At 39.8% G+C, this 23,931-nt stretch overlaps 1 protein-coding gene across 1 annotated transcript in view; it reads left to right on the forward strand.

Annotated features, from left to right (window-relative positions):
* oma1 (OMA1 zinc metallopeptidase) overlaps positions 1–23,425 on the forward strand; it is a 55,950-nt gene extending 32,525 nt beyond the window's left edge. Inside the window, exons 6-7 of the mRNA XM_034179210.1 lie at positions 1,203–1,352; positions 22,934–23,425. Coding sequence (XP_034035101.1) covers positions 1,203–1,352; positions 22,934–23,269 — 486 coding nt within the window. The 3' untranslated portion in view covers positions 23,270–23,425. The remainder of the gene's footprint in view (positions 1–1,202; positions 1,353–22,933) is intronic.
* The last annotated feature ends 506 nt before the right edge of the window (positions 23,426–23,931 follow it).

Genomic DNA, 23,931 nt, shown 5'->3' on the forward strand with positions numbered 1-23,931 from the left:
AAGTCCCAGAATTTTAAAATTTGTAAACCAGCAAATAACGGCTTTGTTGGCTCATGATATGGTTTATTACTGATAATTCTTATATCTTTCTTTTGCTTTTTAATGATCTATGTCATCTGCACATTAATAAAATACTGCAAGGAGATTGCAGACAATTGTTTTTATTATATTTGAATATAGTTTTAGATTGAAAGTGTTCATTTTATACAAAATGCAATGTAATGTACTTTGATGTAACATTCGGGTACCCCTGCTGTAGATTAAAGGTCCAAGTTTAGACAGCACGGTGGCTTAGTGGTTAGCACTGTTGCCTCACAGCAAGAAGGTCATGGTTTCGATTCCCACCTGTGGCTTTTCTGTGTGGAGTTTGCAAGTTCTCCCTGTGTTTGCATGGGTTTCCTCCTGCATTTAAAGACATGCAGGTTAGGTGAACTGGAAACTTTAGAATTGCCCAGGTCTCCCTTGCAAAAGAGGTCTCGATCTCAATGGGACTAACCTGATTAAATAAAGGTTAAATTAAATTAAACGTTTTATGGTCCTGATTTCTTGTCTTGCCACATGGTTGTGAGTTCTGGGAACCACCCAGTGACCAAAGGCTGTGACTGGATGCAAGGTTGGGTAGGATTACTTTGAAATGTAATCCAAAAGCAATTAGATTACAAGTAATCCAAATGTATGTACATACATACATGTAATCTACATGTATTCTTTCAAAGTAATCCTGCCCAACCTTGACTGGATGTCTTTGGTGCTAGAGATAAATGGAGAATGTGCAGCACTTTGTGTCTCAAGAACCAGGATTGTGAAACACCATCCTGTCGTGGTCTTCTCATAAGCATCACGGCAGAAAGTAGAAAATAGTCAGAATGGTGTGGCTAAATCATAGACACACTTTTCTGCATATTGGCTGTTATGACAATAATGCTTTTATTCCAGTTTTATCATTTGGCTTAAAACATTAGATTCCCCTGCAATAAAAAAGGGCTTCTTGCTCTTTATAGTACACTGGAATCTGTCTACAGGGCACTAGGGGGCACTGTTGTCAAACTAAAAGTGCTGATGATTCAACAGGCAGATTTTTCATCTCAGCAGAGGTGTGTGTGTGTGTGTGTGTGTGTGTGTGTGTGTGTGTGTCCGTGTCCCCATTCATCCGCTCATTCATTCTTTTTCTATACCTGCTTACTGCTGGACGTGTGTTCCAGGCATGTGCAGATGTGCGAGCAGGCCCTGTGTTCTGGCAGCAAATGGAAATGAGAGACCAGCTGAGTGGCGGCCCTGCCATCCCCGAGTGGCTGTCCACACACCCCTCACACAGAAACAGATTGGCTCAGCTGTACCGTCTCATACCGCAGGTACACATACACACCCCGAAAGTGGAATCACAAGGCTGGATTGTCTGACAGCACAACTGAAGACTCACTCCGAAAGTTCAGCAGCTGGTCAGTCTAGAACATACCACAGATTAGAAGAAGCTTTTTGTCATAAAATAGGTAAAAATGCACAGTCAGTCTGAGTAACACATTTGAGTAAAGGTGAACAAATCGTTGATCCTTTTATGAGAACAGTTATCCTCGGTTGTGTTTTTTTTTTGTTTGTTTTTTTAGAAGAAACCATACAGCTTTAGGAGCTGTTGGAAGGAGTCTTAATGGAACTAATGAAGTGTCTGGAGAGATGTATTTCTACCTGCAGAGAGGAAAAGATGCAGGCTTTTAGAAAGACAGGAAAACATTTTGCCGCACAGGGGTCCTGGATGCCCGGTTAATGAAATGTGTGGGAGGCTTTTAGTTGAGGAATTGAAAGAAAATGGCCCAAGTATCTCACAAGCTCATGTTCAGCATCGGCTCTGTGGTGAGACAATCAATGGCATCTTAAGGCTACAAAGAAATCTGCAACTTCAGTGGAGAGAGAAACGATTCACAGGCATTGTCTTCTGAGTGTGATTTAATGTCTGAGATGGAGAACTAGTTTTAGTGCGATTATTATTGCTATTTTTCACTGGCTTGAAAAGGCTTTAAATCAGCAGCAACATGTTGTAAACTGGCAACATGTTGTAAACTGGCATTGATGTGGGTTAATCAGAGATTGTCTGGCTTGGTTTGTGTTGTTCAGTGCCAGTGACTGTTTTAAAATAGTTTAATTCACTTCAAAAGTGTCTAAATACCAGATGTTTGTTGGCTTTAAGATGCTTAAAACCATTGACAGATTGGTTTAAAGTAACTATTTGAGATCAATTAGATTATCTCTTCTTTATTATTTTCTTTTAGAACCTAGTGCTTCCTATCTTGATGTCTGGTCTGTATTGGCCTCACTTCATTGGCTGCCTGTATGTTTTAGGGTTCATTTTAAAATTCTTATGTTTGTTTTTAAATCTTTTCATGGTCTTGCCCTGCCTTACCTCTTTGAGCTTCTTCATCCCTACATATCTTGTCGGTCTCTCAGGCCAGCAGACCAGCTGTACCTGGAAGTACCAAGGTCTAGAAGGAAGCTCAGAGGGGACAGGGCTTTCTCTGTCATTCCTCCTAAACTGTGGAATAGCTTGCCCTTGTATGTTAGAGAGGCCCTTTCACTGTCCACTTTGAAAGTTTGTCTTAAAGCCTACTTCTTTCTCTTGACTTTCGGCCCCAGCGAGACTGTGTTTATTTGAATGTACGTTATAATGTACAGCACTTTGTGTCAGCTGTGGTTGCTTTAAATGCTTTTGCAAATAAAGAATTCTATAAATAAAGATGGTATGGTATGGTTGGGAGACTTGGACCAGTGTCCTAAGGTGACAAATGGATGAGTTTGGTACAAGGTCTCTTTGGAGGATCCTTGGGTACTGCTGGAATGGCTTTGTGTCAAACAAACGGTTACTTAGGGAACTGGTTACTCAACCGCTGGAAAGGCGGTGGCAGATAGATAGATAGATAGATAGATAGATAGATAGACAGACAGACAGACAGACAGACAGACAGACAGACAGACAGACAGTATAGAAGAATTAGTTTCCTGCCTGGGTGGTTACGATTCAGGACACAGGCTGGTTCTGTGGTGTTGTGGATGTAGACGTGCAGCATGGATGTATGCTGCTGGACGTGATCTGACCTATTTTCTGAGGTTTTGTTGACGTAACAGTGAATTGACATTGGATCATTTGTTTCCCTGAAATAAATAGGCAGTAATTGTTTGAAGTAAAAACAAAAAACTAAACTGCTGCACAGCATAGCTATTAAGCAAATGATGAAATAAGGTTCTAAACAAAGAAATAGCATCTAACTTATAGGGGACATTGTGAAAGGAGTGTTGGTGCATACAGTGCAAAACATCATCTAATAATTATGGCAAAGGCTATTTGCCCAACCATTGGGCAGATAAATATGTCTTACCTTATTCGCCCAACCGTGATTGTTTGACATGTTTTGTGCATCTAAACGTTTTTTTTTTTATGCATTTTTTAAAGGCTCTATTGCAGCATGAAAAGCAGCATATGTTTGACACATTTAACGGCGTTGTCTTTAATTACTGCGAAAAACGCTGCAATGGATGAAAGCAAACAAACTTCATAAGCATTTTGAACGGAAGCCTGTTAATGACGACAAAACAGTTTTTATGAACAAAATGCTGCTTGTCGCCTGTAAGATGGTGTTAGATTGACACAGTGCGATGAGCCAAACAGAACCGCTTTAGATCACAGCCCCTCCGTGGGCTGCGAATCCTGCCGCAGCAGGCGATTAAATATCCGCCGTTTTTCCCCCGTGTTGAAACTGGAAGTGAACTTACAAGCGCACTCATTGGTCAGTTGTGGTTGGGCGTATATGCTCGCGTGTTTACAGTAGTGTTCAGAATAACAGTAGTGCTATGTGACTAAAAAGCTTAATACAGGTTTTGAGTATATTTCTTATTGTTACATGGGAAACAAGGTACCAGTAGATTCAGTAGATTCTCACAAATCCAACAAGACCAAGCATTCATGATATGCACACTCTTAAGGCTATGAAATTGGGCTATTAGTAAAAAAAGTAGAAAAGGGGGTGTTCACAATAATAGTAGTGTGGCAGTCAGTCAGTGAGTTCGTCAGTTTTGTGGAACAAACTGATGTGAATCAGGTGTCCCCTTTGTAAGGATGAAGCCAGCACCTGTTGAACATGCTTTTCTCTTTGAAAGCCGGAGGACAATGGGACGTTCAAGACATTGTTCAGAAGAACAGCGTAGTTTGATTAAAAAGTTGATTGGAGATGGGAAAATTTATACGCAGGTGCAAAAAATTGTAGGCTGTTCATCTACAATAATCTCCAATGCTTTAAAATGGACAAAAACCAGACACGGTTGGAAGAAAACAGAAAACCATCAAAATGGATAGAAGAATAACCAAAATGGCAAAGTAAAATTGTTCTTTTTGGGTCCAAGGGCCGCAGACAGTTTGTGAGATGACCCCCAAACTCTGAATTCAAGCCACAGTTCACAGTGAAGACAGTGAAGCATGGTGGTGCAAGCATCATGATATGGGCATGTTTCTCCTACTATGGTGTTTGGCCTATATATCGCATACCAGGTATCATGGATCAGTTTGGATATGTCAGAATACTTGAAGAGGTCATGTTGCCTTATGCTGAAGAGGACATGCCCTTGAAATGGGTGTTTCAACAAGACAATGACCCCAAGCACACTAGTAAACAAGCAAAATCTTGGTTCCAAACCAACAAAATTAATGCCTCGCAGATGTGAAGAAATCATGACAAACTGTGGTTATACAACTAAATACTAGTTTAGTGATTCACAGGATTGCTAAAAAAGCAGTTTGAACATAATAGTTTTGAGTTTGTAGCATCAACAGCAGATGCTACTATTATTGTGAACACCCCCTTTTCTGCTTTTTTTTTTTTTTTTACTAATAGCCCAATTTCATAGCCTTAAGTGTGCATATCATGAATGCTTTGTCTTGTTGGATTTGTGAGAATCTACTGAATCTACTGGTACCTTGTTTCCCATGTAACAATAAGAAATATGCTCAAAACCTGGATTAATCTTTTTAGTCACATAGCACTACTATTATTCTGAACACTACTGTACTTTATTGAACCAGTGGTTGAGCATATAGCCACTCTTTTTGTAAACACTTCCTGGTGTATACAATATTTGTACAGTTCCATGGCCCCTTGGACGCTGCTGTTATTTTCATGTATGTCTACTTACTGTCTTCTGTGAATTTTCCTGGATACTTCTCCAGTTTCCAGACGTCTGCCTCATGGGATAGCGTAGTGGTCCGTTTGCACGCTATGGAGTTAGTAGATCATCCGGGTATTGTTTGACTACTGCTAAATACCAGTTGAGTATTCGGATACCTTACGGATTGTGATGTACTGTGTTTTGTTTACAATAAAGTGAATATTCAGATGCAGCCTTGGTCTTGATTAGCTGCAGCTGATTATTGTGTGTGGAGGAGATAAAGGCACAGACACTTGTTGCAGTGGGTGGGGATGGTGTACCAGGCTCATGACACTACCAAACAGGAAGTTCTGTGGCATAAAAATTATGGACTAAAATTGGAATTTTTCTCAAGCAATTGGTTAATCATTAGACCAGTGGAAAATACTGAGTGAGAATTGGGCCATCTATGTACACCATCAGATGTTCTAATATGAACAGATGGGAAAACCACTAATTGTCCATCAGGTGTGTGTACTGTTCAGCATTTGTTTGTGTGCACACTTTGTGTATGTGTGTGTGTGCATGATATTAACGTGTGATGTGGGAGATTGACCTCCAGCGGCACCACTGTCAAGGGCAGACCACAGGACACCCCCGCCCACCCGGTTAAATTTTGATGTGGGGGGGATTCACTCCAAACTGAATGATTCAGCACTGCAGCAATATCAGATTTAACAGTCAAGAGTAATGTGTTATGTTCTTAACCCCGTGAGGTCTGACGACAGTCTGGTTCAGCTGACTCTGCCGCGGACTCTCTGCCTCCATCACTAAAGGTGCCCTGACACTTGCATTACTTTGATCCGCGCACTTGCACGCACACCCGCTGTGCTCACGGGCTGGACGCCGCGCTTTGTTCCACTGGCTGCCATGCAATGTGCGCTGGACGCTGCGTATATAAAATAATTATTTCGTAGCGGAATAATCATTTTCTCTGCTAGTTAGCTGTTGAAAACGGTTCTAATCGCTTCCGCAATCACAGAGATCACTGTAATGAACAATTTGGTTTTAAAAATAAACATGGCACTGATATGTGTATCTATGCTTTGAAAGAGGCAGTAAGAAAATACAGTAGACAGAACTCCACTATGTTTTTGTATTTTTTGGATGCTTCTAAGGCTTTTGATCACATTAATCATTTCAAATTATTTATGAAATTGCAAGATCGAGGGGTTCCTCCTTGTTTGATTCGAGTACTGCATTTCTGGTATATAAATTAAACCATGCAAGTAAGATTGGGAAATACAACATCAGATCCTTCCCTAGTGACAAACGGGGTTAGACAGGGTGGGATTTTGTCCCCTCTACTTTTCAACCTGTACATGGATGAGCTTTCAAAAAGACTTAAAGACTGTAAAACTGGCTGTATGGTGGGAGACCGGCTCCTTAACCATCTACTTTATGCTGATGATGTAGTCATCATGTCTCCCTACTCTGCTGGCCTGCAGCAATTGCTCAGAGTTTGCACAGAATATGGTCAACAATTTGACATTAAGTTTAACCCAAAAAAGACTGAGGTAATGGTTGTTAGGACAAAGGAGGATAGAACAAAGACATTTCCCCTCTTCATACTGTCAGACAATGTATTAACTGCTGTGGACAAGGTCTAATATCTTGGTCATATTATTAAAACCTATGACCTATGTGATGACGATGATATACAGAGACAGTATTGTAAAGTGTATGCACAAGCTAACATGGTGGCACGTAAATTCCACGTTTTCAGATTCTATTAAAGTTGCTTTGTTTAAAGCCTACTGTACATCACTGTATACTGCCCACTTGTGGTGCAGTTATAGTAAGGTCAAGATGCAGAAGTTACAAGTGGCACATAATGATGCACTACGTATCCTGTTGAAGGTCCCTTGTTGGACGAGTGCCAGCCAGTTGTTTGTGCAAAATAATGTTCCTACTCTAAATGCTGTGTTGTGTTTTCGTTGCTGCTCCAGGACTCCAAATTGAAATATTTGTTGTTTTATTAAAGCAACAAAAGAGCAGCATCAGATACACCTCTTGTTAGTGGAGACACTGGAGAATGTGTCTGTATGGACTATATTGTTTAATGAGTATGTACTCTCTATTTCTATATATTGTCTGTTCTCTTTAATATTTTTATAATTTTTAATTTTTATATGGACCAGTAGTGTCTGAAATAAAGTTTGATTGATTGATTGACAGAGGAGCGCTCCAGCTGCTGCTTTTCTCTTAATGAGGTGGAGAACATATTTGGAGCCGTCTAAAAAGGTAATTATTTGTCATGTTTATATTGTAATAGCTTGGTAAAACAGTAGCATGTTCATCCCTTCTTGTGAGCAGCTGTAAAAGTATGTTTATGATAGATTTAACATCTCATTATAATCATTTAGATGAGCTGCGCTCTGATGCGGTGCGCTGACGCAATCACTCATGCTCACATGCAGTGTTCTTTACTTGTTTGCGTAATGCTCACATGAAGTTCATGTAATTAATGCGTGATGAAGATTTTGAACATTTCAAAATTATCTTTGCGCACTTGCACGGAGCCGCACACAGTTTACAATGAGTTTGAGACTAGTTTACTCTCGTGCACAGCAGAGTGCCTGCAAGTGTGCGGATCAAAGTCGTGCAAGTGTCAGGGGCCTTAAAAAACACAAGCTCACTACCAACATCAGAAAAAGGAGACAAGTGCATTTCTGAGTTCATAGTCTGTATGTGAGAGGTTAATAACAAACTGTAACAATACTGGCTAGTATTTGTACTTTGTCAGCTCTGTGTATCTAATGTAACTCAACCTTTTGTTTTGTGCCTGTGCTGTCTTATTGTGTTCTCTCTCTGGATCATTCTTTCTTCCAAAATTTTTCCCACTCATAGTTTCTGTTTCTCTGTAATGATATATTCAGGTACTTGTTGCAAAGAAGAAAGAAAAGTGATTTAATCTACATTACACATGAAAACATCATCACTGCTTTAACATCTTTCTTTTAGATCTGTGCAAACACATCATCTGTGCTGCATTTTTTCCTCTGTGACAGTGACCTACGTAAAACTTAGTAAATTTGAACGTTTCTTTTAAGTAGTTACTCTTCCAAGGCAGGTAAGAAGAGAAAAAAACCCTAGACTACCTTGGGATATAGTCATCCTGTGATGATTAAAACTGTTTTTGAAATGAAAACACCAACTGGCATTTATCATCGTTATTATTATTGATTAACCTATGGACTGTCTTAACAGTTGATCTGATTAATATGATTGTTTCAGCTCTGCCTCTAATGCATTTTGCTGTCACACTGTTTATTTCAAAGAGATTATATTCATCTGGAGTAATCGTAGAAATAGAATCCCTAACATAAAAATGTTGGCTTTTTACCCATCAGCCTATAATGGGGTAGAGGGTTCACACCAGCAGCTTTGATGGACAGTGTCAGCAATTGGCTTGTTAGAGTGATTGCTCTGCAATGCAGATGCCTAGGGTCACCAAACTTACAGGAAAAGTGTATCAGGTCAAGACCTCAGTTCTGATTGAAAATGGATAAACTTTACCTTGGCATCCAGGTCACAGTCCAAATGGGCTTGCTAAAACCACAGGAATTCTGCCACCCAGGGATTTCACTGGCACTGAGGCTGAGGAATACTACTAGGAACTGTTAATATTTTTATATTTTCTGAGGAAGTAACTGGTGTTGAACTTGATAGCTCGATTGTTGGACCTTGAGCTACTGTATGGACTTCTCTATTTATATACATTTTTTCATGAATGAACGAATGCCCCGACCGCAACACTTGAGAAGCTGAGTGAGGAATCAGAGTGTCTGGTTTTCGATTGTCCTGCATCAAGACTAAGATCCAGCCTGTTAATGACTTCTTGGGGCTTCATTTATCAACTATTCATATGCACAGATTTGTGCTTAAACAATGCGTACAAACATTTTTATGCAGAGTGTGGAATTTATGGACTTGGACTAAGTGATTTTGATGTCTAAATTAAGAAACAACACAAGTGAATGATTGCTGTGTGTGTTTAAGAACTACTGGTGGATGGGCCTTCATCACCTTGAGGAACTTTTTTTTTGTCATACTTGTGTCTCTGCTGTGACTGCACACAAGTACCTCGGTCTCCGTCTAAAAAAAAGGATTTTTTCTTTCCTTCTTAGGTGTTATTCCAGTGAGGAGCAAAAGAAGCAACAAATTGATGTTTTGTTATCATACATGTGATATGTTATACATGTGATATAGCATGTGCCTGTTTGAACTATATATATATATATATATATATATATATATATATATATATATGAGGGCACTGGACTCGGCTGTCAGAAGTGTAAAGGCCCATTTACACGAGCATGCCTTTGCTTCACGCAATAGCACGACCTGTGTCGTGACGATCCCACCCGCTGTGTTCACAGCTGGATGCCGTTCTTTGTTCTACCGGCTGCCACGCGTTCTGCGCTGGACACTGCATATATAATTATTTTGTGGTGTATTAATCTTTTTTTTTCTGCAAATTGGTCGTTGAAAACGGCTCTAATCACTTCCTGAATCACAGAGGAGGCTGCAGCTGGAGCCGTTCGTGCGCGTGCCTAACAAGCTGCAGAAAGCATTTTGAGCCATCTAAAAAGGTAAATATTTGTCTAGTTTTCATCGACATGGCTTGATAAAACAGTTGCATGTTCTTTGCTTCTTGTGTGCAGCTGTTAAAGTATTTATTTTTGTGTTTATAACAGATTTAACTTCTTGTTATAATCTTCAGACTAGCTGCGTTCTGATGCGATCCGCTGGCATCACCACTTGCTCTGTTCACTGCTTGTTTACTCCAGTTGATGAGCTGCACATCGTGTTGGAGATGAGATCACGCCACATAGCATGACATTTGTGCGTGAAAGATTTTTTGAACATTTCAAAATTCTCTGTGCGCAATAGCACACGCTGGCGCTCCTCTTGCGTCCTGTCTGCACTCGTTAAAGACGAGTTTACTCTCCAGCACGACACATCACAACACAGGTCGTGATGTGTCATGAAGCAAAGGCATGCTTGTGTAAATGCCCCTTAACTCTGTGGTGAAAGCGTTGCACTTGTTGACATTATCTTATCTCGGCAGTGACATTATGTCTTTGAGTCCTCAGCCTTTGAGATTGAGAAACGTCTGGGGAGACCCTATGGAGGCATGAGGTCAGTGGACAGAGGTGTTTGGCGGTGCATATGTGAAAGAGGTAAATGAAGATCCAAGTGTTTAGGGTCCTGGTGCTTCCTGGCTTACGACATGGTTGTCGTACTTACATTATCACTTACATTGTGAGGAAGTGTCAGCTTTGACATTTTGGCCATGTGGTACATTTCTCTGTGCACGATTCAGCACATAGGTGTCGGAGTGTTGAGGACCCAAGTAGCTGAAAAAGGCCAGCCTGGCTGTAGCAGATTAACCTTGTAGGGAGCACATGTTCCCAGATTTGACTTGAACCTCATCTGTATATACAGTGGGGAAAATAAATATTTGACCCCCTGTCAGTTTTGCAGGTTTTCCCACCAAAGAATGGAGAGGTCTGTAATTTTTATCGTAGGTACACTTCAACGGTAAGAGACAGAATCTAAAAAAAAATAAATAAATCAAGTAAATCACATTGTATGATTTTTAAATAATTAATTTGCATTTTATTGCATAAAATAAGTATTTGATCCCCTACCAACCAGCAAGAATTCTGGCTCTCACAGACCTGTTAATTTTTCTTTAAGAAGCCCTCTTAAGATCTCACTTTGTGCGGTAAGGATGATTCTGAGAAGGCTCAGAACTACACAGAAGGACCTGGTCAATGACCTGAAGAGAGCTGGGACCACAGTCACAAAGATTACATTAGAAACACATGATGCTGTCATGGTTTAAAATCCTCCAGGGCAGCAAGGTCCCCCTGCTCAAGCCAGCACATGTCCAGGTCTATTTGAAGTTCACCAGTGACCATCTGGATGATCCAGAGGAGGCATGGGAGAAGGTCATGTGGTCAGATGAGACCAAAATGGAGCTTTTTGGAATCAACTCCACTTACCATGTTTAGAGGATGAGAACAGCCCCAAGAAAACTATCCCAACCATGAAGCATGGGAGTGGAAACATCATACTCTTGGGGTGCTCTTCTGCAAAGGGGAAAGGACGACTGCACTGTAATGAAGGGAGGATGGATGGGGTCATGTATTGCGAGATTTTGGCAAACAACCTCCTTCCCTCAGTAAGAGCATTGAAGATAGGGTTCCAGCATGACAGTGACCCCAAACACACAGTCAGGGCAACTAAGGAGGGGCTCCGTAAGAAGTATTTCAATGTCCTGGAGTGGCCTGGCCAGTCTCCAGACCTGAACTCAATAGAAAATCTTTGGAGGGAGCTGAAACTCCAAACCTGAAAGATTTGGAGAAGATCTATATGGAGGAGTGGACCAAAATCCCTGCTGCAGTGTGTGAAAAGTTGGTCAAGAACTAAAGGAAATGTCTGACCTCTGTAATGGCAGACAAATGTTTCTGTACCAATTGTTAAGCTTTGTTTTTCTAGGGAATCACATACTTATTTTATGCAATAAAATGCAAATTAATTATTTAAAAATCATACAATGTGATTTTCTGGATTTGTTTTAGATTCTGTCTCTCACAGTTGAAGTGTACCTACGATAAAAATTACAGACCTCTCCATTCTTTGTAGGTGGGAAAACCTGCAAAACTGACAGGGGGGTCAAATACTTATTTTCCCCACTGTATTTCAAGTTCTCTATCATATCTTAGGTTATGTAGTGGTCTGGACTGTGATTTTTAGAATTAAATATTGTTGAGTTTATGTTAAATAATAATAATAATAACACTGGTATACAAATATTTAAAAGTTGTCTGCTTCAGAAATAAAATGTGCTATTTATTATGGATTTTGGCATGGTGAATTCAAATATGACAATAACAGTGGTTAATTGGCTACTGTTTCCAAGATATATAAGGTTCTTCATTTTGCGTCTACATAATTATATTGTGTTAACAGAGTTTTCATGAAAAATCATAAACAGTCTTTTTTATGTTTCTCTGACTGTTTGTATAATATTTCACCTGTTCTCTTTTTGTAACACTTTAAAAATCAGCAAAAGGGTTATATATTAATCCTTAGTAGCAGAGTAGTAGTATTTCTTAAAACTGCAGCCAGTCAGCAATTTCAAACATTTTCATTCTCTGTGGGCCAAAATTAGTAAAGTTTGAGTATCTTTATTTCAGAAGCATTTTGACTGTAGACCAGTGTAATCTGACAGTTCTGTAACTGCATGAGGAATCTCCTGAGGTAATCTAGGCTTGAATTGTATCATTTTAGATTTCTGTTAAGTATGCTTTAGAAGTCTTTATCCATACTTCTGTATTTTTGTTATCCCAAACTAATGCTAATTATATTTTCATAGCATTTTCAACTAGGGCTGAAACGATTACTCGAATAACTCGAATAATTTGATTACAAAAAATGATCAAGGCAAATTATGTGCCTCGAAGCTTCATTTCAACATTGTAGTACATATGCCAGGCCTGTGTGTGGCGCTGTAATGTCCCCAGAAAAACAACAGAAGAAGACTAGAGTATGCGTTCAGGCCGTGTAACAGCTAATAATTTAGCCCTTAAAGCTACCGCTCTCCAATGCGACACAGAGTAAAATAAAGCCTTTTAAGAGAAAGAGGGTCCACACTGATCATCTGAAATAGACTTAGTGTGCATTTAAAGTGAAGCAGTGTGTTTGTTTATTATTAAAAAACACACCGTCTGCTCGCCGTGGTTAGTGACTGTTGACCCGATGGCTGGGTACCCACAGTCAAAGCCGGCTGCTATTCAGACTCGCACTGTTTCGCTTTTTCTGGGCAACACACAATGCTTCACAAACATGGTAATTTTAAAAAAAAAAAAAAAAACAGTAACTGCGAAGCTTTAAAAAAAAAAAACAACTCAAAATGGTTACATTTTACAAGTTGGGGAAAAAAAAAACCAGAAAGCCACATCCCATCGCCATTTCAGCAAAATGTCAAGACTTTGGCATAGGGACACTGTGCCATTGCTTAGGGAGCCCTGGACTATTGATGTTGTTTAAAAACGCAAAAGTACTTTTTATCCGATTACTTCATTAATCACCAGAATAATCAATAGAATACTCGATTACAAAAATAATCGATAGCCCTATTTTCAACATGGTAAATGGACTGCATTTATATAGATCTTTTCCATCTGAAGCTGAAGCTCAAAGAACTTTGCAATAATACCTCACAATCACACATTCATGCACATTCACTCACACACCGATGCCAGTGTGCTGTCATGCAAAGTGCTCGACTATAAATTCATTCATGCCAGTCAGGTGCCTTCTGTTTGTACGACCAAATTACATATGTCCTGATTTTAATATAGTCTACAACCCCTGGCAATAATTATGGAATCACCGGCATCGGAGGATGTTCATTCAGTTGTTTAATTTTGTAGAAAAAGAGCAGATCACAGACATGACACAAAACTAAAGTAATTTCAAATGGCAACTTTCTGGCTTTAAGAAACACTATAAGAAATCAGGAAAAAAAATTGTGACAGTAACGGTTACTTTTTTAGACCAAGCAGAGGGAAAAAAAATATGGAATCACTCAATTCTGAGGAAAAAAATATGGAATCATGAAAAACAAAAGAACGCTCCAACACATCACTAGTATTTTGTTGCACCACCTCTGGCTTTTATAACAGCTTGCAGTCTCTGAGGCATGGACTTAATGAGTGACAAACAGTACTCTTCATCAATCTGGCTCCAACTTTCTCTGATTGCTGTTGCCAGATCAGCTTTGCAGGTTGGAGCCTTGTCATGGACCATTTTCTTCAACTTCCACCAAAGATTTTCAATTGGATTAAGATCCGGACTATTTGCAGGCCATGACATTGACCCTGTGTGTCTTTTGCAAGGAATGTTTTCACAGTTTTTGCTCTATGGCAAGATGCATTATCATCTTGAAAAATGATTTATCATCCCCAAACATCCTTTCAATTGATGGGATAAGAAAAGTGTCCAAAATATCAATGTAAACTTGTGCATTTATTGATGATGTAATGACAGCCATCTCCCCAGTACCTTTACATGACATGCAGCCCCATATCATCGACTGGAAATTTACATGTTCTCTTCAGGCAGTCATCTTTATAAATCTCAGTGGAACAGCACCAAACAAAAGTTCCAGCATCATCACCTTGCCCAATGCAGATTCGAGATTCATCACTGAATATGACTTTCATCCAGTCAACCATAGTCCATGGTTGCTTTTCCTTAGCCCATTGTAACCTTGTTTTTTTTCTGTTTAGGTGTTAATGATGGCTTTCGTTTAGCTTTTCTGTATGTAAATCCCATTTCCTTTAGGCGGTTTCTTACAGTTCGGTCACAGACGTTGACTCCAGTTTCCTCCCATTCGTTCCTCATTTGTTTTGTTGTGCATTTTCGATTTTTGAGACATATTGCTTTAAGTTTTCTGTCTTGACGCTTTGATGTCTTCCTTGGTCTACCAGTATGTTTGCCTTTAACAACCTTCCCATGTTGTTTGTATTTGGTCCAGAGTTTAGACACAGCTGACTGTGAACAACCAACATCTTTTGCAACATTGCGTGATATTTACCCTCTTTTAAGAGTTTGATAATCCTCTCCTTTGTTTCAGTTGACATCTCTCGTGTTGGAGCCATTATTCATGTCAGTCCACTTGGTGCAACAGCTCTCCAAGATGTGATCACTCCTTTGTAGATGCAGACTAACGAGCAGATCTGATTTGATGCAGGTGTTAGTTTTGGGGATGAAAATTTCCAGGGTGATTCCATAATTTATTCCTCAGAATTGAGTGAGTCCATAATTTTTCCCTCTTCTTGGTCTAAAAAAGTAACCGTTACTGACTGCCACAATTTTTTTTCTTGATTTCTTATAGTGTTTCTTAAAGCCAGAAAGTTGCCATTTGAAATGACTTTAGTTTTGTGTTATGTCTGTGATCTGCTTTTTTTCTACAAAATTAAACAACTGAATGAACATCCTCCGAGGCCGGTGATTCCATAATTATTGCCAGTGGTTGTAGAAGCTTGGTATTGGTTTAATAAGCCTCAGTCCACATCCACACGTGGTGTTTGTTTCAGACTGCAGTCACAGCTTGTTTTGCCTCATCTGTGCTCCATCACAGCGCCTGCTGAAGAGCAGCATTTAACATCTCTTTGAATTTCACTTTTCTGCTTTAATCCACTGAATCACGAACAATTCCTGACACTTTTTTGGTTGTTGGCTCATTTTTCAGTCCACCTGTAAAATCCTGTGCATCTATTGAAATGGCAGTTCAAGGACAGTTTCAAATTTTGAGAACTGGAGGACATTTCTGTTTTGACAGTTTCTGGCAGTGATAAATGGAGTAATTTAGGATAGTTTCAAAAGAAAACATGACTTTGAAACCCACTGGTGTGTGTTCTCGGATTCAGAGGGTTAAATCTGTAGCTGTGTTCAGCCCCAACAAAATGCAACAAAATATTTTCTTAATAAACAGGAACAGCAGTGTGATGGATGCCCTGTTCTTATTAAAGTGCTGCAACTGTGGCAGCTGAGAAGACCATTCTTGGTGTTTTTGTTGAGGAAATCCCAAAACCAGATGGCATGAATTTAAACGTGATTAATAATGGATGATTTTCAAGTTGCCGCTAGAGTAGCGCCTACGCGCATGCTGACATGCATGATGACATCACAACTCTTTCCGGTTAGGGAGACGCCGTTTGCCGCTATTGTTTCTGTAATGACAACGTTGCTTTTCATCCCACACGAGTCACGTTCAGGTCGTCAGATCTTTAGTTATTGATCCATTCAGATATCATCAACGTTCGTGCAAGATATCGGACTTGGGAGGATGGACGAAGTTGGACGACATTCAAACAGAACGTTGATGGTACGGGAACTACGCAAACGGTGACGAACCGCCAAGACAGAAAGAAAAACGGAATATGGACGAATTGAAGTTGTCTTCGGGATTCGTTCACATTTTTCAACAGTTTGAAAATTCTGACAAAGCGCCAGCTACAGGAACAAAGCTGGATGACGGTTAAACGATGTCTCCGAAAGTCAACATAAGTCCAAATTTCTTGTTTTGTTTTGGCTTTGGTGTCCTTTGTTAGTGCTGTGTGACCGGGGCTTTACATCGACATTCACACCACTGCAGCACTCCTTCTCATTCCTTGTGGGTTAACAACAGTGATAACAAAATTACTTACCGATACGGCATGAAATTTGTCTCCAGTGGCCATTTCACTCCCTGGAAATCTGACAGCTGAGCTGTTGCTTCTATTGACGCCAAACACACAAGCGAGAGGCTGCCTAAACAGATGCCGGCGCAACTTGAAAATTGTCCATTCAGAGAGCGCACATATTTTACCAATGGAAATAATTATAAACGCCTCATACATTATAATGTTGAAATGATGAATTGGTTTGTAAAACTTGGGGTTAAGGGTTTTTGTGGAAATCCACAGAGTCCAACAATACAATCAATTAAAATTAATCTTATCTGTTCGAAACATTTCTAAAAATCTAAACATTAATAAAATACATATGACAATCATGTCTGCAACTGATGTGACATGAAGTAGCAGATAGATCTATCTATAAAGCACAAAGCATCTGTATGAGGGCGCGTATGTGGCTCATATGTCTCTCTGTTTGTCAGATCGGCGTCAGCTTTCAGATATGGCTGGCGCATGGCACGATGATGTACATCCTTTATTATGAAAATTGTTGGGATTACTTTTCAAAACATTTATTTTGATTGACACTAACATTCCCACAATTTGTACAACGTTTCATTAAGTACATAAGCTGAATAAAATCTTATATTTGCTGTGAGTTCAAGTTTATAAATAAACTGTTCAGGAGGTGGATACTGATTTGCTGTTTCAAATATTCTAAATGTTCTGTTTAATTTTCTCAGACTCTCTTCCAATAACCTGTTTAATAGGAATCCTTTTATTTTCATACAATTGACAATAAAACTGATTTTTTAGAACAATATGAAATACTATACTTAAGCTCCCAGTTTTTCTTTATAATCCGAACTTCCTACGGGCACTACACTAGTTACATATAGATTCTGTATCACTAATAAAATTATAAAAAGTACATGTCAAAGTCTTACACAGTATATATGCAACAAATCTATATCTCTTCAAATGTTCCATTATTGAAGAAAAATGCAATTTTTTCATTGTTGAACTAGAGTCTTTAACTCATTCATTTTTTTGCCACTGTAATCATTCAATCACTTTTTGGAAAACTAGTCATAATGTCAAAACTAGTCATAATGTGAACTTTGAATGTAAAAATGTCAGGAAAGATTTTGAATATGATGAATAAAATATTCATTATTCTCAATGTTGCAATTAGAGTATCCATTGATTCCACAAAGACTCTTCATTATAAACTATTGATTCTGTGTGGTAAATGTCAATGTGGTAAATGTCATGCATTAATGCAAGACAAGTCTGGAACCACTGGTGATGCGCTTTGCTGCATCCATTACACTATGGAACTGTCTTGGTTCCTGGATGTGAAGTACCTTGAGCAGCATTGTTGCAGTTTGCACTGTACAAATAAAATAAATGGAATTTAATTGATTCTTGCAGGTAGACAACTGGTCCATCCCCACATCTCTAAAATAACCATCTCTCTGCCACAGTCATTCACTTGGTGTTCACCAGCTACTGGGTTCCTGAACACTCAGGCACCTGTGTGCTGGATCATGCACAGAAAACATGCCACATGGACAAAATGCTAAAGCTGACACTCCCTCACAATGCAAGTGATACTCCTACATCCCTCTAAGTAACCAGTCCTTTAACACCAAGTCATTCCAGTGGAACTCAAGAATCCACAAGGACACCTAGTATCAAAGACATCCAGTCATCACCTTAGGTCTCACAACTACACAGTGAGATGGGTAGCACCAGGACCCTAATGACATGGACCTTGTTCTCCTGAAAAGATATCAGCATAATCAAACATCTCTGTCTGGCAACCTCATGACTCCATAAGCTCTTGTCAGGTGTCTCTCATACTCAAATGCTGAGGACTTTTCTAATGGCTCAGTCCAAGAAGTCATTAAAAGCCTGAATCTTGAGTCTTGATCCAGCACAATCGCAAACCCAGACACTCCGATTCCTCACTCAGCTTCTCAAATGCTGCAAAGATCACAGCATTGTCTGCAAAGTCAAGATCAGTTAACCTTTTCCCCACTAACAAAAGTACTGAAGTCGCTGGTTTCACCAACCCTACACCAGTGGTGGGCACAATTCTGCAAAGCCGGTAACTGCTAATTATTGAAGCTAACATTTTCATTAGCGGATTAGCTTTCCAGATAAATTTGAAAGCCATCAAATCAATTTTATTTATATAGCGCCAAATCACAACAAACAGTTGCCCCAAGGCGCTTTATATTGTAAGGCAAGGCCATACAATAATTACAGAAAAACCCCAACGGTCAAAACGACCCCCTGTGAGCAAGCACTTGGCAACAGTGGGAAGGAAAAACTCCCTTTTAACAGGAAGAAACCTCCAGCAGAACCAGGCTCAGGGAGGGGCAGTCTTCTGCTGGGACTGGATGGGGCTGAGGGAGAGAACCAGGAAAAAGACATGCTGTGGAGGGGAGCAGAGATCAATCACTAATGATTAAATGCAGAGTGGTGCATACAGAGCAAAAAGAGAAAGAAACACTCAGTGCATTATGGGAACCCCCCAGCAGTCTAAGTCTATAGCAGCATAACTAAGGGATGGTTCAGGGTCACCTGATCCAGCCCTAACTATAAGCTTTAGCAAAAAGGAAAGTTTTAAGCCTAATCTTAAAAGTAGAGAGGGTGTCTGTCTCCCTGATCTGAATTGGGAGCTGGTTCCACAGGAGAGGAGCCTGAAAGCTGAAGGCTCTGCCTCCCATTCTACTCTTACAAGCCCTAGGAACTACAAGTAAGCCTGCAGTCTGAGAGCGAAGCGCTCTATTGGGGTGATATGGTACTATGAGGTCCCTAAGATAAGATGGGACCTGATTATTCAAAACCTTATAAGTAAGAAGAATAATTTTAAATTCTATTCTAGAATTAACAGGAAGCCAATGAAGAGAGGCCAATATGGGTGAGATATGCTCTCTCCTTCTATCCATCAGTGGACCAATTAGCTTTCGATAAATTTAGTTTGATAACTTTTAGACCGCTAACATATTTTTGCGAGCATAATGAATAAAGCTTAACAGTTAAAACATTTGTAAAGTCTGAAACCAAAGATTTTAGTGCCTGTCTGTTACATGTTTTGTGGCAGACAGACAGCCATGAATGGTAGAGCTTTATCCTCTGCAGGCAGAGGAGAGCTGACTACCAAGGAGAAAGAAAGAGGGAGGGGGGGAAAAAGATAATTTCTCTTCACACCATACAGACCTGCCAGTCATTTCACTGGAGTCTTGCACAGGCAGACAGTTTTGACTTATGGTTATAATTTTAAACAAACTAATTCCAGACAAGTTATTGAAATTAACATCACGTCTGTCATTTTACAAAGCAAAAATATCAGCTATATGTTTTAGTTTTAAAGTAATGCACTAATTTTGAAGGTTTTAGCGTTCAGACACACATACCCGCTTATTCCAGTTAAGGGTCATGGGGGAGCAGGAGTTGATCCCAGCGACAGCTCATCATTGGGCGAAAGGCAGAGTAAACCTTGGACAGGCTGCCAGTCTATGGCAGGGCCACATAAAGACAGACAAACACATTCTCTCTCTCTCACACACACACACACACGTATGATCAATTTAGAGTCACTGCTTCACATACCGCATGTCCACCTGGAGGAAACCCTTGTGAACATGGGGAGAACATCCAAACGCCACACAGAAAGGACCAGGTGGGAAGCAATCCCAGGAGTTTCTTGCTGTGAGGCAACAATGCTAACCAGTAAAGCCACCACGCCACTCAAGCATTGAATAGTGAAACCCACATTTAATGGGTTTTTATATTAATTTAAGGAATGTGTTAAGACTATGAACTTGTAGACACTTTTACCCAGCATGCCTGCACTCTTTAATTAAAAAACAAACTGCACCAAATAGCTTTGGATGCATTTGAATAGGAGTCATTCAGAATATTTTGTGAGCACTGCCTCTTTCAGAAGGAATTCATATACATGCCATTGCTGATTGCTTATTGCACACAATTTCGAATAAAGTGTCGTTTAGTCCATAAGGCATAGCAAAATGTTTTGAGATTGAATGTCTTACATTGGACCCCATCTTCAATTTATTTATTTATATAGCAACAAATCACAAAGCCTCAAGGCGTTTCATACAGGTAAGGTCTCACCTTGCCCACCCCCCTGAGCAAGTGCTTTGCCAAAAGTGGTAAAGAATAGTCCCTCAGGCATTTTTTTAAATTGTAGGAAGGAACCTCAAGCAGACCAGACTCAGAGGGTTGACCATCTGCTCTGGCCACACTCCCAATAATTTGACAAATAAAACAAAGTACAAGATTTGTCAAATATGCAAGACAGAGGTGATGCAGCTAAGCATTCACTTACTTATGAAGTCCAGTGGTCGTACTATCCAGGTGGCCAAACTATCAAGCAGCAAAGATCATGGGCTGAGCTAATAGTTCTGATCCCTGATGTATTGCTATTTATATTGAGGTCTCAGTGACATAAGAGAGAGGTTTTCTGGCGAGCACATTATTTACCAGCACTGAAGCTCATTAATCCACCAGAGTTCCCTGAGGTGAAGCAGTTGAGTACCTTGTTCCTGCAACACTTCCTCTTCCATATCCATCTGCTTGATCTCCACAAAGTCCCTCCTATGGCCAGCCCCATCTTGATGTTCCCTACCTGCAAACCTGGCAGCAACATTTTCTGTTGCTTTGGCTCAGCTTCCTTCAGGAGAAGGGGTGTTGTTGGCAACAGGTTATTTAAGACAGGGACAGAAAAAAAAATTCTTGCTTCACCTTAGTAGCTGTGCTTTTTGGCTAGAAATGTTAACTTCTCTTTTATAGGTGGTAACCTGCACTGACTTTCTGAAAAGGTGCATAACATGTATGTTGATGCATCACATCCAGTTCAGAAGTATCATGTTTTGAATTAAAGTGTAGGTGACACCAAAAAAATGTGCACAAATAATCACTAAAAATGATGAAATGTTGATATTTTAAAAAATCCTTAACAATAAAGGTCTGTGATAAGTGCACACGTGAAGGATAAACAGCTGTCTGAAGCCCGCACTCTATTTCACCTCTCAGCCGCGCCCATATTGTTACTATGTCACCACCAGAACGGGACCTGCTGATTCAAGCCCAAATCAATTGTAACACGGTGGAGGTCGAGCTGTTTTTGGACGATTTTTTTTTGTAGTGTGAAGCTTTTTTTTAAAGACCAGTCTGAAGGTGATTCTCAAGAAGTTGTGAGGACACAGCCTTATGGGTTTGAGCCTTATTTACATGACAATGAGCGAGACGTAACCTTGGAGGAAAACCTTTGGTCTGACAGTGACAATATTGGCAGAGTCAGAACACAGAATGGCGATTATAAAAAATAAATAAATAAATAATGCAGATGATTTCGGCATGCGGATGGAGATGATAAACTTTTTTTGACAGCTCTTTGGTCATAATTAACTGATTTTAAAAAAATAGTTTGTTTTACTATCTGTGACATCAGAAAAAAAAAAGATGAAGTATGGATTTTTTAAATTTATTTATTTTTCTTAGAAACAGGTACATACATTTCAAATCTGAAAAATGACACAAGGGACTGAAAATATCAGCTATTTTTAATATAAATATTGTTTCCTTCTTTAATACAGTCAGCGTACTGTACATTAGTAGCGTAACACGTTATTATCAAATATTAAAACCATTCACACAAAGGAGTAAATAATATAGTCTTACCTGTCTGTTTCAGTGAGATTATCTTCAGTCTGAAGTATGAAAACGTATTGACCTTTACAAAACAATGTCTGAAAATTATGGCCGAAGAAAAGTCTCTTTGTCACACGACAGTTTGGTGCCAGGTTACAGTGCTGGCTGTAATCAGTTAATTGCGGCTGATGTATCGATTCTTTGCTATTAACGGAGCCTTGTTCCACCGCGGGCTGCTTTGTGCTGCAAGTTGAAAGACTTGCAGTTGCTCATCCGCTCATAATGTCTCAGTCTGCACATGGCGAAATTATCCCGTGATCCACAAAACAATAAAGTAAGATAAAATAATGTGAAAAACTAAAATAGTTTTGCCTCCATGTCATGTGGAGAAGGCGCAGACACTGTGTGTGCACGCTCGTCAATGTAAGTGTTCCACCTGCCAATCAGAAGGATTCTGCCAGTGAGAATTAATTAACTGTGCAGCTCTGACCCGAACCACTCGGTGGAAACGGGGCTGTCAGTAACCTGTAAAAATCCATAAATTAATGGAATGGGAGTATTAAGATAATGGTTGTGGCGCTGATATCAGATATACCTCCTTCTTCTTCAGTGTCAGGACTCGCCCGGAAGTTCCTGGTTTTTAGTGGCGCTCAGTTCAAAATCCACATATTTATCTCCTCAGTAACTGCACATCAGGAAAGGATAAATTTCAAACTGTTGTTTAATTTTAGTCTTAAATACCCAAAAAAGCATTACATATTGTGTCACCTACATTTTAAGCCACTTTTATTATGCTTTCTTCCTGTCGGCTGCTAGTTACAGTGTCTGTCTGTCTGTCTGTCTGTCTGTCTGTCTAGGCTGTGGAGCTGAGGAAAAGCTGTGGCTGTCCTGCTCTACCTCCTACAGACCCTCGTGATGTCTTTTCTAAGAGTGTCCATGTGTTCCTGGAAAAGACTAAGGCCCAAGGGAGAAGATACCCTGAGGGAGTTCTGAAGCCCTTACCTCACAGCTTCGCCCTCTTACCTACTGGCTCATCTACAGTTTTGCTTGACCAATCACCACAGTGTCCTTCCACAAACATAGACATGGAAAATAAAGTCCAGGTGTTAGCATCTCAGTCGGTTGGTGTAACTCCAGTTCCTGCTCCTGGTGAAGGAGACGGACATTCTCAGAGCGTCCCTGGCACCAGCTGATGGGGGTGTGTCACTGCAACAGTTATCTGTCACTTATCACTACACGGGTAATTGGGACTAAAGCCTATCCCAGCAAACACTGGGTTTGACTACAAACTGTTTACTGCTGCTAAATGACCGGCTTCCTCATCCATTAAATTTCAGAGGTTGGGGTAATGTTCTTGTTCAACACTGGTTTTGAGTTCTTTGTGGTGGTTCCTCTGGCATTCAAGTGTTACCTGACTCCTACTCTTTTGTCTGAGTGCTTGCAGAGATATGTATTTGGATAATTGTTTAATAAAACCGCTTAGCACTGTGTAGTTTATTTAAATTCTGTGGAGTCGGTCTGCAAAACGCAGAGTGTGCATGTTTGTCCATTAAAGGATAATAGTGAGACATCCACGTGCACAAAACAAATGCTCTTTCTAGTTTGGATTTCACTGCTAAAAGCAAAAGTAGTTTTATGTCGTGGAAAAAGTTTGATATTTTTTAATGTAAATTGGTTTGGGATGAAATGAAAGTTTCTAACAAAATAATCCAGTGGAAACATTTTGGGGATGGTACTAATATTGTTCACATTGAAATAAGTTCCGCCTGACATGATTTCATTTCAGGCTTGATGTGTGATCTGCAAATGACACAGTTAGCAATAAGACCTCGTAGCACTGAACGATTCAGACTGC

Source organism: Thalassophryne amazonica, chromosome 10 (assembly GCF_902500255.1).
Source record: "Thalassophryne amazonica chromosome 10, fThaAma1.1, whole genome shotgun sequence".
NCBI lineage: Eukaryota > Metazoa > Chordata > Actinopteri > Batrachoidiformes > Batrachoididae > Thalassophryne > Thalassophryne amazonica.